The sequence below is a fragment of the Sciurus carolinensis genome (assembly GCF_902686445.1).
Source record: "Sciurus carolinensis chromosome 14 unlocalized genomic scaffold, mSciCar1.2 scaffold_115_arrow_ctg1, whole genome shotgun sequence".
Classification (NCBI taxonomy): domain Eukaryota; kingdom Metazoa; phylum Chordata; class Mammalia; order Rodentia; family Sciuridae; genus Sciurus; species Sciurus carolinensis.
In genome coordinates this window covers 1,583,143-1,607,118 of record NW_025920107.1, presented here as the reverse complement: position 1 = coordinate 1,607,118, position 23,976 = coordinate 1,583,143, and the positions used below count along the sequence as shown (strand labels likewise).

Here is a 23,976-nt window from a genome sequence, read left to right as displayed (position 1 = left end):
AATTTTGAAACAATCTGAACATTCCTAAGGCTTCTCAACAGTATGAATTCCTTGATGTCAAATAAGGTTTGATTTTACGTTAAAAGCTTTGTCACATTCTTTACATTTGTAGGGCTTCTCTCCAGTGTGAATTCTATAGTGTTGAGGAAGATGTGCTCTTTGACAGAAAGCTTTGCCACATTCTTTACATTTGTGGGGTTTCTCTCCATTATGAATTCTCTGGTGGTGACTAAGGTATGATTTTTCATTAAAGGCTTTGTTGCATGCTGTACATTTGTAAGGCTTCTCTCCTGTATGAATTCTTTGATGGCCAATAAGGTTTGATTTTACAATAAAAGCTTTCCCACATTCTTTACATTTGTAGGGTTTCTCTCCAGTATGAATTCTCTGGTGGTTACTAAGGTGTGATTTTTCATTAAAGGTTTTGTTGCATGCTGTACATTTGTAAGGCTTCTCACCTGTATGAATTCTTTGATGGCATATAAGGTTTGATTTTTTAATGAAAGCTTTGCCACATTCTTTACATTGGTAGGGCTTGTCTCCAGTATGAATTCTCTGATGACAAATAAGGTATGATTTGTCATTAAAAGCTTTTTTGCATGTTGTTCATTTGAAGGGCTTCTCTCCTGTATGATTTATCTGGTGTTTAGTAAGTTGTGATCTTTGACAGAAAGATTTGCCACATTCTTTACATTGGTAGGGCTTCTCTCCAGTATGAACTATCTGGTATTGAGTAAGGTATGATCTTTGATAGAAAGCTTTGCCACATTCTTCACATTGATAGGGCTTCTCTCCAGTGTGAATTCTCTGGTGTTGAGTAAGATATGATCTTCGATATAATGCTTTGCCACATTCTGTAAATTGGTCAGGATTTGTTCCATTATCATTTCTCTGATGGTGAATAAGGTCTGATTTTGCATTAAAAGTTTTGCCACATTTTTTACATTTGCACAACTCCTCTCCAGTATAAATTCTCTGCTGGCAAATGAGGCATGGTTTTTGATAACATAATTTCTGTTGTTCACTCTCACTTAATTTTTTCCATATTGTCCTGTGTTGTAAATAGTCAAGGTCACACTTTCCATATTTTCCATTAATCACTTTTTGAAATATATGTCTTATGCCCTGGTCTGGTGAAAATTTGTTGGTATTATGAGACATCATTGCTGTAATAAATGAAAGTTTAAGAAAATTACTTAGTAGACTGGGATGAATGTATTTTGTATATATAACAGGAAATTATAGCAGAGTTAGCAAAGGCAGGACAGTGTAGCAAACTAGTAATGCAAGGTAATCTTTACTTCAGAAACATGTTACATAAAAATGTAGAGTCACAAATATGTTATAAAATTACACAAATTATTGTAGAGAGCACAATATCAAAGATGACTATATTTCTAAGGAGAGCAATATAGTATAGGGAAGGAATATATCTTACTTTTATCAACCAAAGTCTTTCCTCCTTTCTTATATAGCATTGTGCAATTAGGAAAAAAAAATCTATAAACTGCTTTCACTCTCAGTAGAATAAGGGAAATATAAAACATATACCAATATTTCTGGCTTCTTTGAAGATTGTGTGAAAACTGGTTTCTGTCTCCAAAGACACAGAGATCTGGAAATAATGGGTAGATTTTGGATGATAATATGATAGATATTCAAGAAGTTTTAAGAGGGTAGGGTATCTTAAGAAGAAATATAGACAAATTTTTAAAGAGAAAAAAATATATATATGTGTCTAGGAGATTTTACATGAAAACAAATTTGAGAGACAATAAAACCCTTGCACAGCCTATGACAATATTACTTAGATGATGCCAATTATTTTCTGATCATCAGAGAATAATGTTAGAAATCAAAAGTGGAAAAGATGTTCAAAAATCCACACATATGTGGCAATTGATTGAACAGTCTTGAACATAATCTTTTTCCACAATGGAAAAATGAAATTAAAAGATCTTTGTATTTCTCAAAGTTATCTTGAATCTCCATGTAATTATCCCTCAAACTCACAATGATATTGTTTGCAAAGACAGAAAAAACTTATTCTGAAATTTTATGCAATATCAAAATTTTATGGATATATCAAAAATATTCAAAATAAAAACAAAATTGGGAGAATGTTGTTTCATGATTGAGAACAATAAAAGCTGTAAAATTTAATTGGTAATAGTGACCTAAATTAAGACTGATGGACATAGTGAATTCTGAGTGTAATAAGGCCTCACATATACAACAAATTAAGACATTTGAACACAAAATTTTATTACAACATTAATCAACAGAGCTACTATGAGGGAGCAAACCAAATATCACTTGAAATGAATGGGTGGAGCAATTTGGAATATATAAACCACAGAATATTTTTCAAGTTAAAAAGTAATAAATTTTTGCAAAATCTATAATCAGGATAAATCTACAGTATATTGCGTTAACAGAAATATGTCACTACCACAAAGAAAAACATGGGAGAACTCTACATATATAAGACAACTAAAAACAAAAAAAAGCAAACATGCAAAAAACCTTCTGAACAGAAATGAGAATGCCATTAATGATAGAAGACAGAAATAAGCACTTGTTTACATGGAAATATATTTATTGATTTTTGAAGTGTAAGCATTCTATAGATGTATTTTGTGACAATTTGAAATAATATTGCTGAACACTATGCATAATATAGTGGGAGAGAAAGTATTGTTTTGTGGTTTTGATCACAATCAAAATTTCAAACAACATATAAAAAATTGTAAAATGTTTGAAAGGTATCTTTAAAATACTATGGTCTTCATCCTATAAATAAGAACAAATTCATGAATTATATATAGAGGGCATGCATATAATCCAGAATTACTATTGTAATTCTGAGGCAGGGAGGTAATAATTTCAATGCCATTTTCAATAACTTTGTGAGAACCTCTCTCCAAATATAAATAGATAGAGGCTGGGGATATAGCCCATTATTAGAGTACCCTTGGATCCTATCCCTATAACATTCACATATAAAAAAATACATTACTATGTACATACACAGGATAAAAAATCAATCTGGATAAAATATAAAATTTATTTAAAATGGTGTACTATTTATACAAACAAGTAAAAGCATATAAAATTTTATTGGCAATAGAAGCAAGAATCATGCATATTTTAATTCCAACAATTTCCTAGTTTGTGAAGTAATGGAAATTGTCATACATTCATAAAATATGGACAAAAATAAAACAGTGTTATGTGAAGTGAGGAAACCTCTTTTACAAAATGAAATGGTAATCTATAAATTGAAAGAATAAAGGAAAGAAAAATTTAACCAACCATAACCAACCATATTATTTACAAACACTTTCATATAACTACAATCTGCAACTCTTACTATATACCAAAAAAGACCATTTATTGTGAAACTTGACTTTCATTTCACAGAAAATCCACAACAAGTATTTATTTATAAAGAGCACATGTAAGTGAATTTTAATGAATAAATATATGAATAATATTAAACTGCTTTAGGATATTAATTTATTAAAATGGCTTGACCTAGAATTCTCCAAAAATGTGCACATTTTCACCTGGAGACCCACAAATATTAGAAAATATTTTAGATCATGTTTTCACTCACAAGCAAAGGGGAGTTGGGTGGTTAATTTAAATGAACTGGGACATCACTGTAGACACACAGAAGATTTTAAAGAATTTTAAAACATGATAAATTTAGGGCAGTACATATTCAATGATAATGGGAGAAATAAACCTAAGCTGAAATTTTTTTCTGCTAGATAACTTCTCCATAACTATTTTAAAGTTTGCTTCTTCCTTAAATTTTGGGCCTCTCAACTGTGTCTTCTTATAAATGTAGGCCACAATATTTTATATCATTGAATCAATATTCTAAAGTGAAAGATAAATAACATACCAAGAAAAAGAGAGATTAAAGACTAACAGGAGTGTCATTAATATTTTATTTATACCAAAAGTGCCCTGTTTTTCTTGAAAACACAAATCTGAAAAACATTCTTATAGAGAAGTTCCCAGAAGATATTCATCAAGGGAAGAAAATTAAATAATCATAATTAATTAAAAATTGTGAAGGGAAGTTATGCATACCCAGGAAGACCAAGTTGCTGTAATTCTCTAACATCACATCTCTATATAAATTTTGTTGAGCTGGCTGAAGGCATTTCCACTCCTCTTCTGTGAAATCAATGGCCACATCCCTGAATGACAAAGGTTCCTGAAATAAGAATAGGTAAATAAATAGTACAGAGGAGAAGGAAGAAGCCTTAATTTCATCTGACAGTGGCTGCAGACCATGGATCAACTGGAGGAGGCTTTCAAATCACCAGACCTTGGATTGCCCAGAGAATCTCTGTTGAAGAGGTGATTGTCTACTGTTAGCCTGCAGACCAACTGCAGACCACCAAGGGAACACCAGTTGCCTGCTGTTGCCTGAAATTTCACTGCCACAGTACCTACAGGATTCATTACACATGGCTGCCACAATTTTGAGACAATAGCCAGGACCTGTAGGACCTGTGGATGGACTGAAAAAGCCCCATCTCCAACATGACTCAGCCCAATTGAATGCACCCTGCCACCAGGACACCCAGACCAACTGACCACATCCCACCACCAGGACTCCTGAACTACACAGACCATGCTGTGCTCCAGGACCCCTTCCCAACCAACCACACCCATGCCCTGAGTGGCAGCTCCCCATTTGTCAACATACTTGCAAGCCAGTGTGTCCATCTTGGATTATCTCAGAAGTGGAAGCTTCCATCTTTAAGTTGGACAAATCCCATCCGGAGAAGCCTGCTGGAAACTGGAAACTCACTGTCATGTACCTCTAATTCAGAAAGCAACCAAATTATGGGAAGTTTGAATAATACTTTTTTCTTTTTTGAAAAATTGTAAGTTTTTGTTTCTTTACTTGTTCTATTTTCCTTTTGTTTACCTGTTTCCTCAGAGTCTTTCTCTCACTTTTGTCATGCTAACAACCAACTTCTTTTGATTACACTTTCACACTTTATACAATCTAGAACTTCTATATACTCTTTTCTTGTCCCATTAACAGTTACATCCAACACCACTTTCCTTCCTCTTTATCCTCCATTAGAAACTGCAGGTGTTATTGCAAATCTATCTGTTATACTGTACATAATAATTGAACTCATCCTCTCTGTTCATTATGACAATATTGTTAATAACTTCAAAGGGTCTATTTGGTTTAGGGCTGCATACTATGTATACTGGGTGCTGCTAATATTGATCTCCCCCTTAAAGAAGAGGTTTTGGAAACCTATCAGGTTACTATAAACCTATAGGGGGGGGAAACTGCAACACCAAAGATCTGTACTGCTAGAGGGGAAGATACATGAAAAACATGAAAAAACAAGGGAAGAAAATGTTCCAAACAAACCTAGATTCTACATTCAGAGAACCCAGTGACAGCATGGTAGAAGAGGATTTCATAATATACATAATTAAAATGATTTATAAAGAAAAGGATGAAACAAAAGAGCAAACGTAGGCAATGGAATGATCACTGCAATAAACAGTTGAAAGAGCAACTGCAGGAAGGAAAAGATCACTTCAACAAAGATATAGAGATTCTCAAAAAAATGGAAATCCTTGAAATGAAGGAAACAATAAACTAAATAAAAACTCAATGGAAAGCATCACTAACAGACTAGATCACTTGGAATAGAAAACTTCAGATAATGAAGATAAAATATTTAATCTTGAATATAAAGTTGACCAAACAGAGAAGATGGTAAGAAATCAAGAGCAAAACCTCCAAGAACTCTGGGAAATCATGAAAAGACCAAATTTAAGAATTATTGGGAATGAGAAAGGCACAAACATACAAACCAAAGGAATGAACAACCTATTCAATGACTTGATATTAAAAAATTCCCCAAACCTGATGAATGAAATGGAAAATCAAATGCAAGAGGGTTATAGAACACCAAATGCACAAAATTGCAACAGATCCACACCAAGGTACATTATAATAAATATGCCTCATATATAAAATAAAGATAGGATTTTGAAGGTTACAAGAGAAAAGCATCAGATTACATATAGGGGGAAACCAATATGGATATCAGCAGATTTCTCAGCCCACATTCTAATAGTTAGAAGGACCTGAAACAGCATGTGTCAAGCTCTAAAAGAAAGTGATTGCAAACAAAGAATCTTATACCCAGAAAAAGTAACCTTAGATTTGAAGATGAAAAAAATCATTCCATGATAAACAAAAGTTAAAAAAAATTACAAATAGAAAGCCCGTGCTACAGAACATTCTCAACAAAATATTCCATTTGGAGGAAATGGAAAACAGCAAGGTAGATCAGCAAAGGGAGGAACTACCTTAAAGGAAAGACCAATCAAAGGAGATACCAACTCAAGTTAAAAACAAACCCAAATGACTGGGAATACAAATCATATCTGAATAAATTAGTAAACCATAAAATGACTAGGAATTTATTAGCAAATCATCCATCTCAATAGTTTGAAACAAATAAATTTTATAAAAGTAAGAGTAGAGAAAAGAAAATCCTAAGCAAAAGAGTAAACTTAGAAGATATTAAAAATAAACATAACAAAGAATCACCAAAGTCAACGATGGTGCTTTTAAAAAGCAAATGAGCCAGATGTAGTGCAGTAAGCATGTATTCCAAACAACTCAGGAGGATTAAGCAGGAGGATCAAGAGTTCAAAGACAGTCTCAGGAACTTAGTGAATCACTTAGTAACTCAGAGAGAACCTGGTAAATTCAATAATTCAATAAGTAAAAATTATATCAATTATATACTATGTTATTGCATATATATGTATATATATATAATGATGTCTCATTTGAAGTGAATATATTCTGTGAAATTTATTGTAAGATGATTCTGCGATTTTCCAAGTACCTGAGTATAATGACAAGTATATAGTTGGGACAGATTAATACAAAGTGAGACCCTTTGATATATCCATTCCACTGTTGTACATCGAGTCTACCACTGACCAAAACACCATAATGCCACAATAGACTAATGTTAAAAAGTTAAAGCAATCAGTGTAGACCACAAGATAAAATTAATACATGGTGGAACTCAAGACAAAACTCTTAATAAGTCTTTTGCTATTTAGACCCTTTCAAATCATAGAGATTGTAGTGTAGGAAAGAGGAAAAATAGCATTCTTTCCAAAGAAAAATGATAGGATATGGGGATATTTGTATGATAGTGAAAATGCTATTGTATTCTTTACTCATACCACATAACCCATTTTCACATACTAAAAATAAATATAAGAATTATGAAAAGTGAACTATAAAACTAACAGAATAATAATTCTGGATGCACTTCCAAAGTATTTGAAATCAGCATATTAAATAAATGGTTGCATTCTCATCTTCGCTGTAACAGTATTCACAGTAGCCAAGGTCAGGAAACAACTGAAGTACATTTTGAATGAAGGGTACCCCAGGATATTTCTTCCATCTTTAGGGCACTCAGCTACTTCCCTGAAAATCTATACTCCATAAATTAAGTCTGCTATCAAACAAGATAAGGCCCAAGTACTGATATTCACTGGACTCTCAAGAGATATTACATGTGCCAGCTGTGGGATCCTCATATCAGATAGTTCTGAAACACAGTACCAGGAAAATATCAGAAAGAAAAGGAGAACTTTCTCACATAATTTCCATCAGGGGAACTTTCAACACAAATATATTTTGACAAGGTATCTGGCCTTGGAGAGACAAAAGAAGAATACAAGCACATAGTTTTACAAAGGTCAAGTGATTTTTGTCTACTTTTCTGTTATGCAAATTTCTCATAAATAATAACAACAACAAAAGCCTTTGCTTTTGTCTTTTTTCTATGGTACTGGGGATTTAACACAGGGTCATGGTAAATATGAGCTACATACCCAGTCTGTGTTTTAAAAATTTGAGACAGGTGTTTCTAAGTTGCCTCTGCTCAACCTAAATTTCTGATGTTGATCTTGGAATTACAATCTTAGCCACCTGAGTCTCTGGAATTTTACACATTTGTCATTGCACCCAGCCAGAAAACAAATCCTATAGAAAGTTCTATCCAGTTCTTGATAAAAAAAATAATAATAATTAAAAAATTAATGTGCTCATTTGAAATATAATAGGGAAAAACAATTGATAATATTGAGAATAGGGGAAGTTGTCATTGAAAATATGAACAGGGAGCTGAAATTTTAGGATATTATTGACATATATATATCTATAACTATATATATATATATATAAAGGTTTAAGTTGTGAGACAGGGTTTTGGATTTCACATTTGCTTCCCATACATTTAGAACATTCAGGAGGATACAACCGGTTTGGTGCACACCTGTAATCCTAGCAACTTTATGAGTCTGGTTACAAGTTTAAGGCCAGACTCAGCATCTGTTTCAAATTAAAAATAAGAAGTTCCATGGGGGTAGCTCAGTGGTAAAGGACCTCTGGGTTCAAAGCACAGTATCATCATCCCACCAAAACAGAAGAGTGAGCTCAGGAAGAAGGAAGAACTGAAGGAACTACTCTTCTCATGCAGGAAAACAATATATGGAGTTGTGATTCTAATGATCTTCTCTATCCACAATCCACCACACAATCTGGGAATGTGTTGGAATGCTGGCATATATGTGCTCAGTTAGAAATTCAGATAGTGGCTGAAAATATTCTGCAGAAACATGACAGCCTACTGCTGACATGCCCAACTTGAGTGGCAAGTGAGGATTCACGATTAAAGATCAACTCCTTATTTTGCAATTTGGCCTTAGACCTAACTGCCAGTCTATGATATTTTTCTTCCTATGGTGAAAGCCATAAATGAGCAAGTGAACTTGGAATCAAGATAATTTTTTTGCCAGACATGGTGACACACACCTATAATCCCAGCAGCTTGGAAGGCTCAGGTAGGTAGATTTCAAGTTCAAAACCAACCTCAGCAACTTAGCAAGAACCTGTAACTAAATAAAATTTTAAAAGTTCTCAGAATGTGGCTCAGTGATTAAGTGCCCCTGGGTTCAATTCCCAGTACAAAAAAAAAATGTGTCTAATTTAAAAGCCCAAACACCTCCACTACATCACGTGACTCATACAGCTTTTCTTATTATTTTAGAATTTGGTTAGTGGCACTTATTAAATAAGCAGGATTTCTAAATGTGTGTGTGTGTGTGTGTGTGTGTGTGTGTGTGTTGTGTAATTTTAATATATTTTGCTTGCTTTCTTGTATCTGGGTTGGAATGGACCACGGTCAGCATTTGGAGGGAGAAAACCTACCTCTGGTAGCTTTCTGCTTAAAGCTCCCTGCTTTCATTCAGGGCAGTGTCTCTCCAGATTTTTGAAACTGAGAAAAAATATAGATAAGGAATTGTATTACTCACCTGAAAGAAAAGCAGGTAAGAGAATTGCCTGAACCTTTGTGCATATATAGAATAAGCACATACATTCCATATAAACAAAACCTTTTTTTTATACCTGATTGTTTATTGGGCTTCCTTTCTAGGACCGGGAAATCCTGGTTCAGTTTATAACAAGGAATGACACCAGCCAGAAGTAATCTGAACCCTCCTGTACAAATCAGCAAAAAAAAAAAAAAAAAAAAAAAAAGGTCTCTATGTCATTTCCTAAACATAGCTGATAGAGGCATGGAGCAGACAACCCTTTTATTGGGGACATGAAGTAAAAGCAGTGCAAGAAAACACAATTAGTTGTACCACCTTGAACTACCAGTGAATTGGAATTTGGAATTCAGACAAGGAAGATTCAACCTTTTATGTTGGGAATATAAATGACATTGATGCCTACAGTGAAAGTGTTATTCATACTTTGAAAAGAAAATTCATGTGAGTGGCAGATAATGATTAAACAATTAATTTCTGCAGTGTTTTCCAGGTGGTTTGTCAGCCATGGCCATAGCACATACATGTATTACTGGCCTCCATGAAAAACATTTTCCACCTGTGTTCTCTAAAATTATTTCCCATTATATATACAAGTAAACACAGGTTTCTGAATATTAAGTGGCAACTCAGTTGCACAGAGAACTACCCAGAGACAGAACCATATAAAATATCTCCAAGCTCCTCAAAGACTGATTTGCTCCGGTTGTAGAGGATGTGTCTGAGGAAATATTTTCACTCCATTTTGAAGAGAGAACCTAGAGAAGACATTCCAGGAACAACACAAATTTTTTTTCCTACTTTCATGTTAAGTAACTCTTTAAAAACTGAACTATCAACCTAGATTCCTTATGAAGTAAGTGTGTGGAGATTAAAGGGTGCAAAAAAGCACATCACATGTCCAGAGTCTGAGTATGACTAAGAAGAGAAATAAATCTGAAAAGCTCATAAAGTTTAAAGAAAATATATGGAATTATTTCTAGAAATAAATGTCCATTTGTTGCTATCTCTACAACATATCATTTAGAAAACAAAAGATTATAATGCATATTTCTTGGAATTTCAAATCTTATCCTATATGATTTTGTATTAAAGCCCAAAATCCAGAAAAGACAATGCATGATTCACTGTCAAAAACATTAAAAAAAAATCTTCAAGGAAGGAATGGATGTTTTCGTGAATGTGTCATTCAACAATTTACTTAACAATGATGTTGAGGAAATATATTCTTTTTCCTGCAGCCATAGATAACTGAGATTTTTCTTACTTATATATCTTGTTAGAATTTCAAAAGATAAGCCCTAGAATTTCTGTTGAAATAAGCTCCAAATACAAAATATACAAGATATTCACAATTCAGGGGAAAAAAATTTAACTTTTTTACTAATTAAATGCAAAACCTTTCATTTTCTTGAAATCCAAATCTATCTTCCTTTTTGGATATATTTTCTTAACTTTGAAGACAGAAACCACAAAAGAAATGCAGGAAAATGCCTTGAACTGCCAATTAATATGGGGATATCTATATCTAAATCTTCAATAATCATAAAAAATTCAAAATCTAAAGGAATATTCAAAATATTCAGAGAAATATAAAATTCTATCACAGACAAAATAATATTGATGATGATATAAAACACATGAATATTTATAACCTCAAGGAGTTTATTATTATTTGTGGAGACTTTTGTTATTGAAGATATATGTTGCTCACTCTCACAGAGACTTCCTAAAATTGAAGCATATGTGACCATGATAACAGGTAAGAACACAACAGTACTCATCCAAGCACCAACCATACAATCCCAGGGGCATGATTCAACTGAATGTAAATTTTGGAAGAGATAAATAATTATCTTGGAAAAATGGTTACTAGGATCCAAATTTTTAGTTATAGTATATTCACTTTAAGAAATAGTATAAAACACCATGATTAAGTTTTATATGTGTGCAATATGCATGTGATATTTCACATGTACACATGTTTAGAAAAAATATGTAGAACTTATGAGAAAATAAATATTATCAGAAGCACATGAAACACTCTCTTACATATCCCATGTGTAGATGATAAAACTCATCATTAAAAGCAAGATAATTTTCCCCAAATTTACCAATAATATACCCAGTAAAGTTGCTATGTGCCTATATGAATATATCACAGTAAATTCTACTTTTATGTATATATATAAAGCAGTGATGTATAAAACTATAAATAAATAGAAGAGAGAAGATAGGAGGAGAGGGAAAGAGAAACTACTGGGTAATGAAGTGGAGCAAACTATATTCCATGCTTATATGATTATGTCAAAATGAACCCAAATATTATGTATAACTATAGTGCAATAATAAAAAAATCAACATGTTTTACTTTTAATTAAATAAGAAACCATAAACTTCTAAAATTCATCCACAAAACTATATATAATTTTAGCCAGGAAATTTTTCAATTATAAGAGCAAAAGGAGTACTTCTCATTACCTGATATTCATGTACATTGTGAAACTACACTATTACAATAATCAACAAGGGATCATAATATAAACTTAAATTCACATATGAATCCATGTGTATGTAAAAATCATATACTTAATTGCAATAGAAAAGTCTACACAAATCAAACCATATCAAGACAATCTCAGCAAATAAGCTAGACCCTGTCTCAAAATAAAAAATAAAAATTAGTAGAGCTGTATCTCTGTAGTAAAGTATCTAAGGATCAACTTCCAGCAACACACACACACACACAAAAAAAAAAAGATAAAGGAAAAGTAAAAAGAAAGGAAAAATGAAAATTCACTGGCTCAGGAGGAAACGTGGTCCTTACAGACCACAGTTGCTCTCCTGCAGGAAAATGGCATGTGGAGATTTGATTACAATAATGGGCTCCCCTGTCAATCACCAACATCTGAGCAAATGCTGGGCCACAGACACACACCTGTGTTATAGTATTTGAGAATGTCTTGCAAGGATAAGGAAGGCAGTAAGGGGTCTCTGCCACTGACATGTTCTCCATCTGGATGGCCAGTAAGACAGAGAGTGCACTGCCCCCAAAGGAGGACTCAGGCCTGCAGATTCCAGAGACTGTGGAGAGTCCCAGTTTGCTAGGTCTGGTTTCTGCCACAGCCAGTACCACCATTCCAACAGTCTCCCTCCCCAGGCTTGTCATGCCACTGCCCACTCACCACTTCCAGGTGTTCAGGAGCCAGTCCTTCTCCATAAGGACCCCCAGCACCTGCACAGCAGAGCAACCTGAGGATCCTAAGCAGGAGAGTGAAGCCTAGAGCTAAATGGCCAATATGGTGGACTCAGGAGAAATGGAGAAGGCAGCAGAAGTCCATTCCCAGTTCCCTGTCAGCACACAGGATTGGACAGTTCTAACTGCTCCTGATTGAACAGAACTTCTCACCATGCCTCTGGGGTATGAGACCAGGGAGCCTTCCCTGTGAATGACAGTGAAAAATAGTCAATGCACATGAATAAGAATAGAATGATAGATCCTTGGTTGCAGTTTTTTTTTTTTTTTCTTTTGAGGTCTGGGAATTGCACCCCACAGCCTCAGGCTGCTGCTATTTTAAGATAATATTTTCTTCCAGAAGTGGGATCTAGTCCAACCAGAAGAACTTTTGAATTTAACCTGGTACATGTTTCCATTTCAGTTTATGGATTATATACACCAGAATATTATTCAGAAATGAAAATAATATAATGGTAATTAATATAAAATGTTATTTAACTATTCTGCTCTCTGTTCTTGTTAGGAGACAGATTAAATTTTAAATGAAACAACCCCTTAAGGCAACAATATCCAATGAAAACAACACCAAAGGTACAAGGATAATTTAAATATTTCTAATACTCATATTGATAACCTGAAAAGAAAGAGTTGGAATTGATATAAATAGCATAATGAAGCCTTTTGAGAATATTACCTTCATGTGATTTATAAAATACTACCAATAAAGAACATGTGCTTTTGGAACTACACCCTCAAGTTTGACTCTTTCCAGCTAACTTTATTTTACCATAGTCACATGCAAGTTTTGAGGGATATGGGTCCCCTGATGTCAGGGACATAAAGGGCCTGGTCTCTCACTTTAAATGCTAGCATTGAGGGATGGAGTTCCCTAATAATATTGCTCCTCAGACCCAGAATTATAAGAAGCAATACTCTGAGTGGGAGCAGGAAGTTCCAACCAGGAAGTGTCCAAAAGTAGATCATTCTTTCTCACTTCATTCTGACCACAGGTTTTTCATATTGCAGACATCATACAGAAGAAAAATGAAGATGCCTAGGGGTTAGGGACACTTAGCCTGCAATCTTCCACAGTCCTGAATCTGTTTTTAAAATACATGAAATACAAATTTATTTGGCAATTTAAGGTTAGACCTATTGGCCAAGATTTAATATATGTTTCCTCCTGTTAATTTATTCCCACAATTAATAAGTAGGTGCACTGGGACTCAGGATAAGCTGTATCTGATTCCAAAACCAAAATAGTTACACCAATCACAAAACTCTTGCAATATTTCTTATTATCATCAGATTTTAAAAGTGACAATAATTCAAAAAAGCAGGATATATGATATATGTATATAAAATCCACTCCTGTGTATTACATAGCACAACACAAAGAGGACATTCTCATATAACTGTATCATCTTGGGGTTCTCATTCCAGAGTCCAGGGAATCCTGATTCAGTTTACCTCAAAGGCAAACACCAGCTAAAATTTATCTCAACATACCTTTATATATCAAAATATAGGTGTATATTAAATATGCGGGAAGTTAAATCAAGGTTTATTAATTATAAAACAGGCTGGTCTAGAGGAATGTAAAGGACCACCAAGCCCTATGTTTTCAATACAAAGTGGGACATGCACTGTAGAATCATACAGCAGAATATTTTTTTATTGAGGGCATAGAGCAAATGGAGGCCAAGTAGAAACATACAATTATTGGAAGTACCATAAAATATCAAAGAAATTGAATCTGGATTTCAGACAAATAAGAGTTGGCTTATTGTGTCTGGGCATGTGGATGATATGAGGACCCTGATGAAAAGGTTATAAGATTTTGAAAAAAAGAAATGGTGATATGTCAGAAAATGGTTAAGCACTATCTACACAGTAACTAAAGAAGTGGTGATACGTCAGAAAATGGTTAAGCACTATTCAAGGTGTTTTGACAATTGTGGGAGAAACTAATATTAATTATTCCATGAAGCCTTGATCCAAATGAGTCCTCTAAAATCATCCAATTGTAGAGATAAGAAAACACAGGCTTCTAGATATCAAATGGTTTCTCAGCATCATATGTCAGACTAACAACTGCCCAGGACATAACTGTATGAAATTCCTTCTAAGATTCTCCAAGTCTGGTTTACTCCTGATATAGAAAACATTAATCTAGAAAAATAATGTTTCTTCTCCATTTTAAAGAGGGATCCTAGCAAAAACATCCCAGGAGGTCCGTTTGAATTGAGACACTATTGTTTGCCCTTTTTTTATGTTAAGGAAAGTCTTCAGTAACAGGTCAAACCTTCCTTGGTTCAACTTCCAATAAGAAAAAGAAAGAAAATAGGAAGTGAAGAAAAAGAAAGTAAAAATGAACAATAAGTGAGCTCAGGAGAAAGCAAGGTTCCTGTAGACCACAGCTCTTCTCCTGCAGGAAAATAATATAGGGATTTGATTATGATAATCATCTCACCAGTCAATCACCAGCATCTGGGTAGACCTGGCTGCAGGCACACACCTGCCAGATAGTATTTGAGGCAGGGCCTGAGGACGCCCTGCGAAGATAAGAATGGTGGCAAAGGATCTCTTCCCCTGACCTGCTCCCCACTTGAATGGCCAGTAGGACTGAGGGATACTTCCCCAGAAGAGGGCTCAGGCCTGCAGCCTCCAGACACTGCCCAGAGTCCCCATCTTCTAGTTCCTGTTCCTGTCACAGCCAGTCCCATGATTCCAACAGTCTCCCTCCCCCAGTCGCCCTCCCCAGGTTCCTGATGCCACTGCATACTCACCATTTCCTGGTGCCTAGGACACAGGCCTGTCCCTAGGGATCTTCAGCACCTGCACAGTAGAGTAAGCCAAGACGCCAAGGGATGAGGGTGAAGCCTGTAGCCAAATGGCAAAATTGGTGGATGCAGGAGAAAAGAACCCCAGGCCAGATTGTGGAAGCCATCCCCTCCTCCCTGGTTGCACACAGCATTGGATAGCTCTCACTACCTGCTCCTGATTGGACAGGGCTTCAGACTGCACCCCCTGAGTCTAAGTCCAGTGAGTCTTTTTTTTTTTTTTTTTGAGTGACAGGCATTAATCCAGGCATTAATAAAGCCAGTATGACAGGTTTGTTGGTTGCAGCTTTTTTCTTTTTTTCTTTTGAGGTCAGGGAATTGCACCTCAGAGCCTCAGGCTGCTTCTGTTTTAAGGCAAGATTTTCTTCCCGAAGTGGGATCTAGCCCAGTCAGCAGAACATTTGCTTTTAACATTGCACATAAGATCATTTCATTTTATGGGTTATATCATGTTTATCAATCATGAATGAAAATAATATAATGACAATTACCATAAAATTCCATTTGACTTTTCTGCTTTCTGTTCTTGTTCAGGAGACAGACTGAACTTTGAACTGGGAAGTAACCCCCTAAAGCAACAATGTCCAAAGCAAACAACACGGAAGGCACAAGGATAATTAAAATATTTCTAGTATTCACATTAATAACAGAAAAAGAAACAGTTAGAATTAATATAAATAATATAACCTGGCATATCCAGAATATTATCTGTGACTAATAAAGTATTTGTGTTTTTAGAACTACACCCTCAACTTTGACTCTATCATAACTCAGTTCACAGAAGCTATATTCCAGATTTGAGAGCTATGAGTCCCCTGATGTCAGGGACTTAAAGGGCCTCTTCTATCTCTTTATATGCAAGAGTTGATGGATACAGTTTTCTATTAATATTTCTCTTCAGACATCATAAGTAGGAGAAACAGTGTTCTGAGTGGGAGCAGGAACCTCCAACCAGGAAGTATCCAAAAGTAGATCATTATTTCCCATTTCATACTGGTCATATGTTCTTTCCCATTGCAGATATCAGACAGCAGAAAAATGAACATGGGGAATCCCAGGAGGTTAAAGTCACATAGCCTGCAATCTTCCACAGTCTTGACTCTATTGTTTAAATACATTAAGTGCAAACTTATTTGGCAATTTGGACTTAGACCTGAAGGCCTGGCTGTAATATCTGTTTCTTCTGGTGGACAAACTTCCACAATAAGCAAGTGGGTTGGGACTTATGGTGAACTGTGTGACTCCAAAGTCAAAATACTTCCATCATATCACAAGGCTTTTTCAATGTCTTATTATCATCAAAAAAGCAGGATTTTCCTGGTTACGCTCTGGGCATCTTCTTTTAGCATCTCAAGCTCTTTTAGAAATATCTCTTTTATAATACATTTTAGCATATTGCTTTTGGTCTGTGATATCTGCTGATGGCATGAGAGATCTAATATATTTATTAATTTGACATTGGTTTAAGGTATTTTGGTAGATTTTAAAATGTATGAAATATAAAATGATAATATGATCATATCTATTTGTGTTATATGTACAGTGAACCCAGTTTTGATTTTTAATAATGAAGTGTTTTAATTTAATTGCAAAATATATACTTTTTTCCTTATGACATGTGTAAAATGTATGGATAGACTTGTGACAAATAAGATATCTGTTAGGGCAAAAAGTTGTATACTTGTTATTGTAAAGAAATTTTAGTGTAAAATTGCCTTGGTGTTAACTACCTTTGGGTTAATATATGTAAAGTGCATATATCAGAGTCGTGAATGTAATGAGTCAATAAATGTTAAAAAGTTAAGTGAAACAAAAAGCAGGATTTTGGGGGGCTGGGGATAGAGCTCAGTAGGTAGAGCACAAGTCCATGTGTTCAATCCCCCACACTGCAAAAAAAAAAAAAGCAGGATTTGTGATATATGTATATAAAATTCAGTCCTATGTAGTATATAACTCAGCAGAACATTCTCATATATCTGTGTCATCTTGGGCCTTCCATTCCAGGATCCAGGGAATCTTGCTTCAGTTTATATCTAGGGCAAACACCAGCTAGAATTTAACTCAACACCTCTTTACAAATCAAAATATAGGTTGATATTATTAATCAGGGTTTATTAATTACAAAACTGGTTGATCTAGAGAGATGTAAAGGAACACAAAGCCCTATGAGTTCAAAACAAAGAAGGATATGGGCTATAGAGGCATGCAGCAGAATATTTTTTTTTATTGACAGTGTACAGCAAAAGGGAGGCCAAGGTGGAGGAGATACATAACTATTAGCAGTACCATAAAACATTAGAGAATTGGAATCAGGATTTCAGGCCACAAGGAGTTGACATTGTATTTGGGCATGCGGATGACATGAGTGCTGATGATGAAAAGATTTTATTTCTGAAAGAAAATTAATATGGTGTCACGTAATGGTTAAGCAGTATCTACACAGTAACTTCAAAGTGTTTTTTCAGCTGTGGAAGCACAGCACCTACTTAAATCAAAAACCCCCATGAAGACATTATCCAGCTGAGTCCTCTGAAAACATACAATAGTAGAAATGAGAAAACACAGCTTTCTAGGTATGAAATGGCTTCTCAGCAGCATGTGTCTATACTGAGAACTGCACAGGGCAGAACTGTATCAAATTCATTCTAAGCAACTCAAAGTCTGGTTTGCTCCTGATATAGAGAATTTCCATCTACAGAAATACTATTTTTCTCCATTTTAAAGAGAGAGCCTAGAGAAGACATCCCAGGAGGTCCCTTTGACTTGAGAGACTAATGTTTATCCTCTTTTCACCTTAAGGAAACTCTTTAGAAACAGAGCTATGTCAGCCCAGGTTCCTCATTGGGGCAAATGCTTGGAGACTAGAGGGTGCAAGAAACTGTAACACAGGGCCCAAAATCTGAGTATGACTTAGGGAAGAAAAATATCTAAAAGGCAGATAAATCAACTAACAGATAACTCAAACTTATCAGTTGGGAAACTCTAAGAAATGGAACACAGTGATTTTGTTTGCCACATGGACAAGAGATTAACCAAGAAAAATAATTTTTAAATGCCAACACCCAGATAATTCTGGATGCAGAGAAGTAACTAAAACCAGATATTCTGTGGCAATGTAACTTCAGCAACCCTTCTGTGATGTAATCTGACTGTAGCTATTAAAATGTTACATGTACATATCCCTTCACTCAGTATTCTGTTTCCCAGGAGTCTGTCTTCACCAGAAGACTAGTTTGTTATTAACAGAATTGTGCCCCTCCCCAAATCTCATATATTGATATTCCAAATCCCTAGTGCCTGAGACTGTGATTCTCTTTAAATATATGTTTCCTAAAGGCGTGATTAATTCAATCCAGCTAATTGGTGTAAAGTCTAATCCAATTCACCTTTTCTCCTTTAAAAAGCAGCAATAAACACAAATAGCATAGAAAAAATGTCAGGCAAACACAGAGACAGAAAATGGCAATATAGATGTCAAAGAGTTGGACCTCAAAGAAAATCATTCCAGCAAGCACTTTGATATATAGACTCTGAAATTAGAACAAATAAATGTCTGTTTAATCCCATTTGTGGCATTCTTGTAACAGTTCAATGATACTGATGCAGTTTATTAGGACACATATACACAGTTCCAGCATCATGGCAGAATGAAGGAACAATTGAATTGCATCACATTCCACAAGCATTGAAAGATTGAACTACTGCAAGAAATGACATTACTTACTAGATATTATAAAGCCATGTGAGAACACTCTCCTTACCTAATAGGACTACAGAGATTTTTTTGTGGTATGGTAGTAATGTAAAACATGTAGACTGCTTTTACCTCATTTGTTTGTGTAACCCTCACTCATGTTTAGGCCAATACTTTCCTGATATAGGTGTTTGTGTTAAGTCTTGTAAAAGAACTAGAAGTACAGTGGAGATGACTGGTATATGGGTTACCTGGGGCAGGTAGCATCAGAAAAGAAATATTCAATACCCAGTAATCAATAAAAACAATGTGGAAATATTTTCTCTGTTACTTCTACAAGTATGTAATCTGGAGATTTACACATACTAGGTTGCCAGGGGGAGTAATACAGTCTAGATTTCTTTAGGGATGGGAATATAGGTCATTCAAGTGGTAAATTCCTGGAAAGTGTTTATGGGAGTCTCCATACTTGAGTATTTTTCCTGGACCTATCTTGGACATCTCCAATTTTTATGCCTATGGAGAACCTTCTCCAGAAGTCTCATCTAACCTAAGACCAGAGATATCATTGTTGGTTGTGTGGTTCACAAAATTAAGAAGTAGCTCCACAATGATCTACATGGGACTCTGAAAAGAGATTGTCTGTTATGTTGGACATTAATTAACTGGCCATCCTGGATGACTCCACAGGGGACCATCCCATTGAAAATATTTAAACCCAGATTAGGTATAGATGAATATATGCATAGGCTTCCATATATTGGTGACACTTGGTTATAGAATAAATTCTTTGGATAAATATGTGAGAAGAAAAATCTAGTATCCAATACTTAAATATCCACCCTACCCATCATTTTCAGTGGTACAAACATGAAAGTTCTGCCACAGTTTCAACATGGAATAAGCTATGTCTATTATTATATGTCCTCTAATCCTCCCCCCACACACAGACAGGGAAAGTCATAGGACATCTCAGATATAATCCCAGATGAGAACATGCCTTGATTGTTCATCTCTAGGCTCCTCTCTTTTACCTTTGTGTGCCTCCTGATAAGTGGTCATAAAGGTCTGTTGTGAGTACTAAGTCAACATCTGAAAATACTCCCACTCTGGACCTTTTTTGCCTACAACCTTGGAAGGTTTGGATACCTTAGGAAAACATCTTGCTCTGTTGCACATTTGCCATCACATGAGCTAAACAAGGGACTGTTCCTAGAATGTGGGTGCCTGGTTACCAGAGTTCTAAGTTCTGTTGGGTTGTAATGCTAAGAAATTGTCACTTCTTCAACATTTAAATACCTGGACCTCTTTCTATAATAAAACCTTACCAAGTGTCCTTTGGAGTGCTGACTTGTTTTCTTCTTATCAATCCAAAATTATACATACAGGAATAGCCTTTCAGCCCCTTAGGCATTTATCATTATATGGCTCCACTTTGGTGGAGGCTCACAGTAGGCCTAGAGTAGACATGGACTTGAGTGTCTACATTAGAACCTTATTTTCCTCAAACTGAAATCAAGCTATATCTTTAGCTTGTATTCTTGTTGAGGGCCATCTTGGACAAGATGGTGCCTGGCAGTGAGCCAAAGGGCACTGGATACCTTATGACGTGTTAATGCCAGGCTCTAGGATTGGCTATCTAATATCATGCCGTGCATGGACAGCTCATGATCCATATAGTGCTATGCTGACATTCCTCTGCATGCTCTCCTGCATGAGAAAAAGCTTTGCTATAATTGACTGATAAGCTAGGAGCCTGGGGGAGGAGAGAGGGAGAGGGTAGAAGAGGGGAGATAGTGGGAGAAGAAAGGAGGCAGAAAAAGAGGGAGGATGCAATAAATCTCATCAACTAAAGGTTGGTGGTGTCTCCTTTCTCCACACCGGTTCTGCTGGATGGAACAAATTCTGGCTGGAGGTAGAAAACCCTGGTCATTACAGAAGGGGTCTTTTAAGAGAGCTCAGAACAGTGCACAACCAAACTGTGTGCCTGGGCTTGCTAAGTTTGCTGGTGAGAAATATCTGCAGTGGCCATATGATGGCAGTCTTGCACAAACCGAGGTCAACCTGGGTGCTTTATCTGGATCCCAGGCTGTGGGCACACACTTGCTTTCCTGAAAAACTACACTCACTTGCCTTCCTCAAAAACTGCCAAAGGCCCTGCACAAGTGTGTATCCTTAATTGCAGCAGAACACTCTGTGTTTCTCAAGGGAAAAGCAGTAGAATCACAAACTGCTCATCCCAGTCTCCTTGTCTTCATGCAAACAGAGCTGATCTATTTCAAAAGGAAGCTATGTGTGCTATCTTGCTCCCTAAGCTTCAATGATGCAAAAGGTCACATAATACAGAGACTTATTGTTAAGAGGGTCTCAAGGGTCTCTTTAAGACAAAAAAAAAAAAATTTGGCTTTCATTGTGAGTCCAGGAAAGCTGATTGCAGATTTTCCAAATTTTGTAAATAACTGGATAGACATTCCAATAAATAAATAAAAACTCTTCCTAATCCACTAAAATGTGTACTGCTTCTCTTTGCCCTAGATAAATGTGAGAAGCCTTGAAATTCCTTGCTCAATAGGGTCACTCCCTTGGATGAATGGAGATGGGAATAGAGTTCTCTCTGCTTCTCTGTGTATCACCCTGAATATCTACCTTCCTCTCAGTCTCTGACACCTTTAGCATATCTCTATTGGGGTAGAAATTCAGATATATTGGAATGTACCTGAACACATTTCATTATCAGGTTGTGATTATAGCAATTTGGTTCCACATTTTTTTTCAGTAATTTTGAATTTTGCTAGTCAATAACAGCATCCAAAGTATTTTGGTGATCAGTTTTGCTCCATTTACAAAATGGGAAAAATATTTCTCTTGAAGGATTGACTGAAAAACTTCAGGCACATTCCCAGAACTCCATGGATGCAAGTAACAGTTGTTTAAAATGGATGTGGGATGAGAAGGGGGAAGGTAGTTAAGGGAAGGACAGAAAATGCAACATATTGGGACTGAAAGCCCCACCTTCCCCCATGGAGTGTAGCCTAACAGGATCTAGGCATGGTCCTCAGGTTTTGGTGAGAGGGATAGGCCATTTCCCTAGCTAAGGTCATTTTCCTAAAGGCACTTTACCTAGTGAAGTTAAGCTTAGACTGGTAACAAATATTCCCAAGATCCTCACAGCCATGGCATACCACAGGCCTCTGGTAGTCACAACTTGAGGTCAGTACACACTTGTCTTATGCAGTCATCCCTTTCAGACACATTGGGCCAGGTGCTGTGATGAAGGCTGGCACAGACTCTCAGCCAAGGAAGACAGGACCCAATCTCTCCTAGGATTTTTTGGCCAGTGCAAGTAGCAGCACCAACAAGAAGCAATGACAGTAGGAGAACAGGGCTCTAATTTTATTCTAGTGTTAACAAACAGTACATCAACATGTGGGTCCTGCTGAGTGGGGTGGGGCAGTCCGGAAGGAGAAAGACAGAAAGGGAAGTATAGTAGTGGCTGGCAGCATGGTCTGGTGACCTTGAGTTCCATTACAATGCTAGAGAAGCCAGAAGCAAAGGGTTCACTTGTGAATATTCAACCTGTATTGTAAATTTAATGAGGTCAGGGCCAGGGCTCAATGCCCAAGCAGCATTGACACATTCAGTTCCATTTGAATGTCAATTTCAAGTCTAAATATTTACTAAAAAAACCCCTCACGATGACTTGAATTCTGCAAAATTCAGTGCCATTCTTCTTGCGTGGTACCTCCCATGAGTCTCTGAGTGGAGACAGGGAATATAATTGGATCATATCTTTCTATATTTCTACACACTGTCCCACAAGCTCACTAGTGATACAGCTGTTTACCGGTGACAAGTCCCGCTTCCTCAGGTGTTGAAGTATAATGCCGGAGAAGCACGCTGAGGCAAATGTAGAGTGGAAATGCAGCTTTATTAAAGAAAAGTAAAAGCAGACTTCTCCCGGGTGGAAGAAGAGGACCCAAAGATGTAATCCATGGGATAAACAAATCTTGTCCTTTTTATGGGTTTTATTCTCCCATTCTCTCCCCCTTATCTCTTTCCTTCCTCCCTATGGGATTAGGCCTGGTTTTGCATGTAAGATGTAAAAAGTGAAAAGCGGATGGGGCAGGGGGATGGTCAAAGTGATTCAGGCAGATAAGGGTCAAGTTGTGACTGTGCTTAGTCTAGAACTGCATGGCTTCCTGGGGACACTGTGAAAACCTGGTTTCTTCTTCAGAGAGCATGTAAACAGTAATAATCACAGAAGAGGTAAATTAGAAGTTATGATATGACTGAATTGTTAGGCAAAATGGTGCTAGAAGGCACCACAGCCTCTGCATATCATGTCTGCAAGGGTATGTGGTCAGAAATTAAGGATGCAGTGGTCAGAACTAGAAGCCTGGCAATGAGTCCATGTTTGGGGTAGAAAATCCTGACCACCTCATTGTGAGGAGCTGTGACTTCCCTCACCTTGTCTTAGAGTGCAAGGGACACTGCAGGCATGCCTGGAAAGTTATTTTTTCACAGAGGAGCATAGAGTCATGTGTTTTCTGGTGTGACTTGCTAGATGTTCTCCAAACTGAGCCTGAAGATCCTGCCTCAGATATGGGATAATTTTAAATGGTTAACAGTTGGTGAGCTTTTTATTTAGTATTTCTATGAAATTTTGAAGTGAATTTTTATTTGAGGTAAGTAGTACTCATTTTGACTGACAATTGCCATTGTCAGTTGTGATTTTAAATATATTTTTGTAAGTATAACAGGTAAGGTGAATT

The 23,976-nt window shown here is 36.1% G+C and overlaps 1 protein-coding gene across 1 annotated transcript; it reads right to left on the bottom strand.

The window, feature by feature from the left end:
• Positions 1-57: 57 nt before the first annotated feature.
• LOC124973277 (zinc finger protein 83-like) lies at positions 58-12,568 on the bottom strand. The gene is made up of 3 exons (XM_047537300.1): positions 12,435-12,568; positions 620-745; positions 58-469 (listed from the first exon to the last, which is right to left on the bottom strand). Exons 1-3 carry the CDS (start codon positions 12,566-12,568, stop codon positions 58-60), a joined length of 672 nt encoding a protein of 223 aa, XP_047393256.1.
• Between the last annotated feature and the right edge of the window lie 11,408 nt (positions 12,569-23,976).

Bases quoted from the DNA above. Each gene is read 5' to 3' on its own strand.
- LOC124973277 (XM_047537300.1), bottom strand. From the start codon at position 12,568: ATGGTGGTACTGGCTGTGGCAGAAACCAGACCTAGCAAACTGGGACTC. The intron at 746-12,434 runs GTCAGTGGCAGA...TTTCTATCAAAG, and splicing joins GCCATCCAGATGGAGAACAT to ATCATACCTTACTCAATACC. The intron at 470-619 runs GCCCTTCAAATG...ATGCCATCAAAG, and splicing joins ATAAATCATACAGGAGAGAA to AATTCATACAGGTGAGAAGC.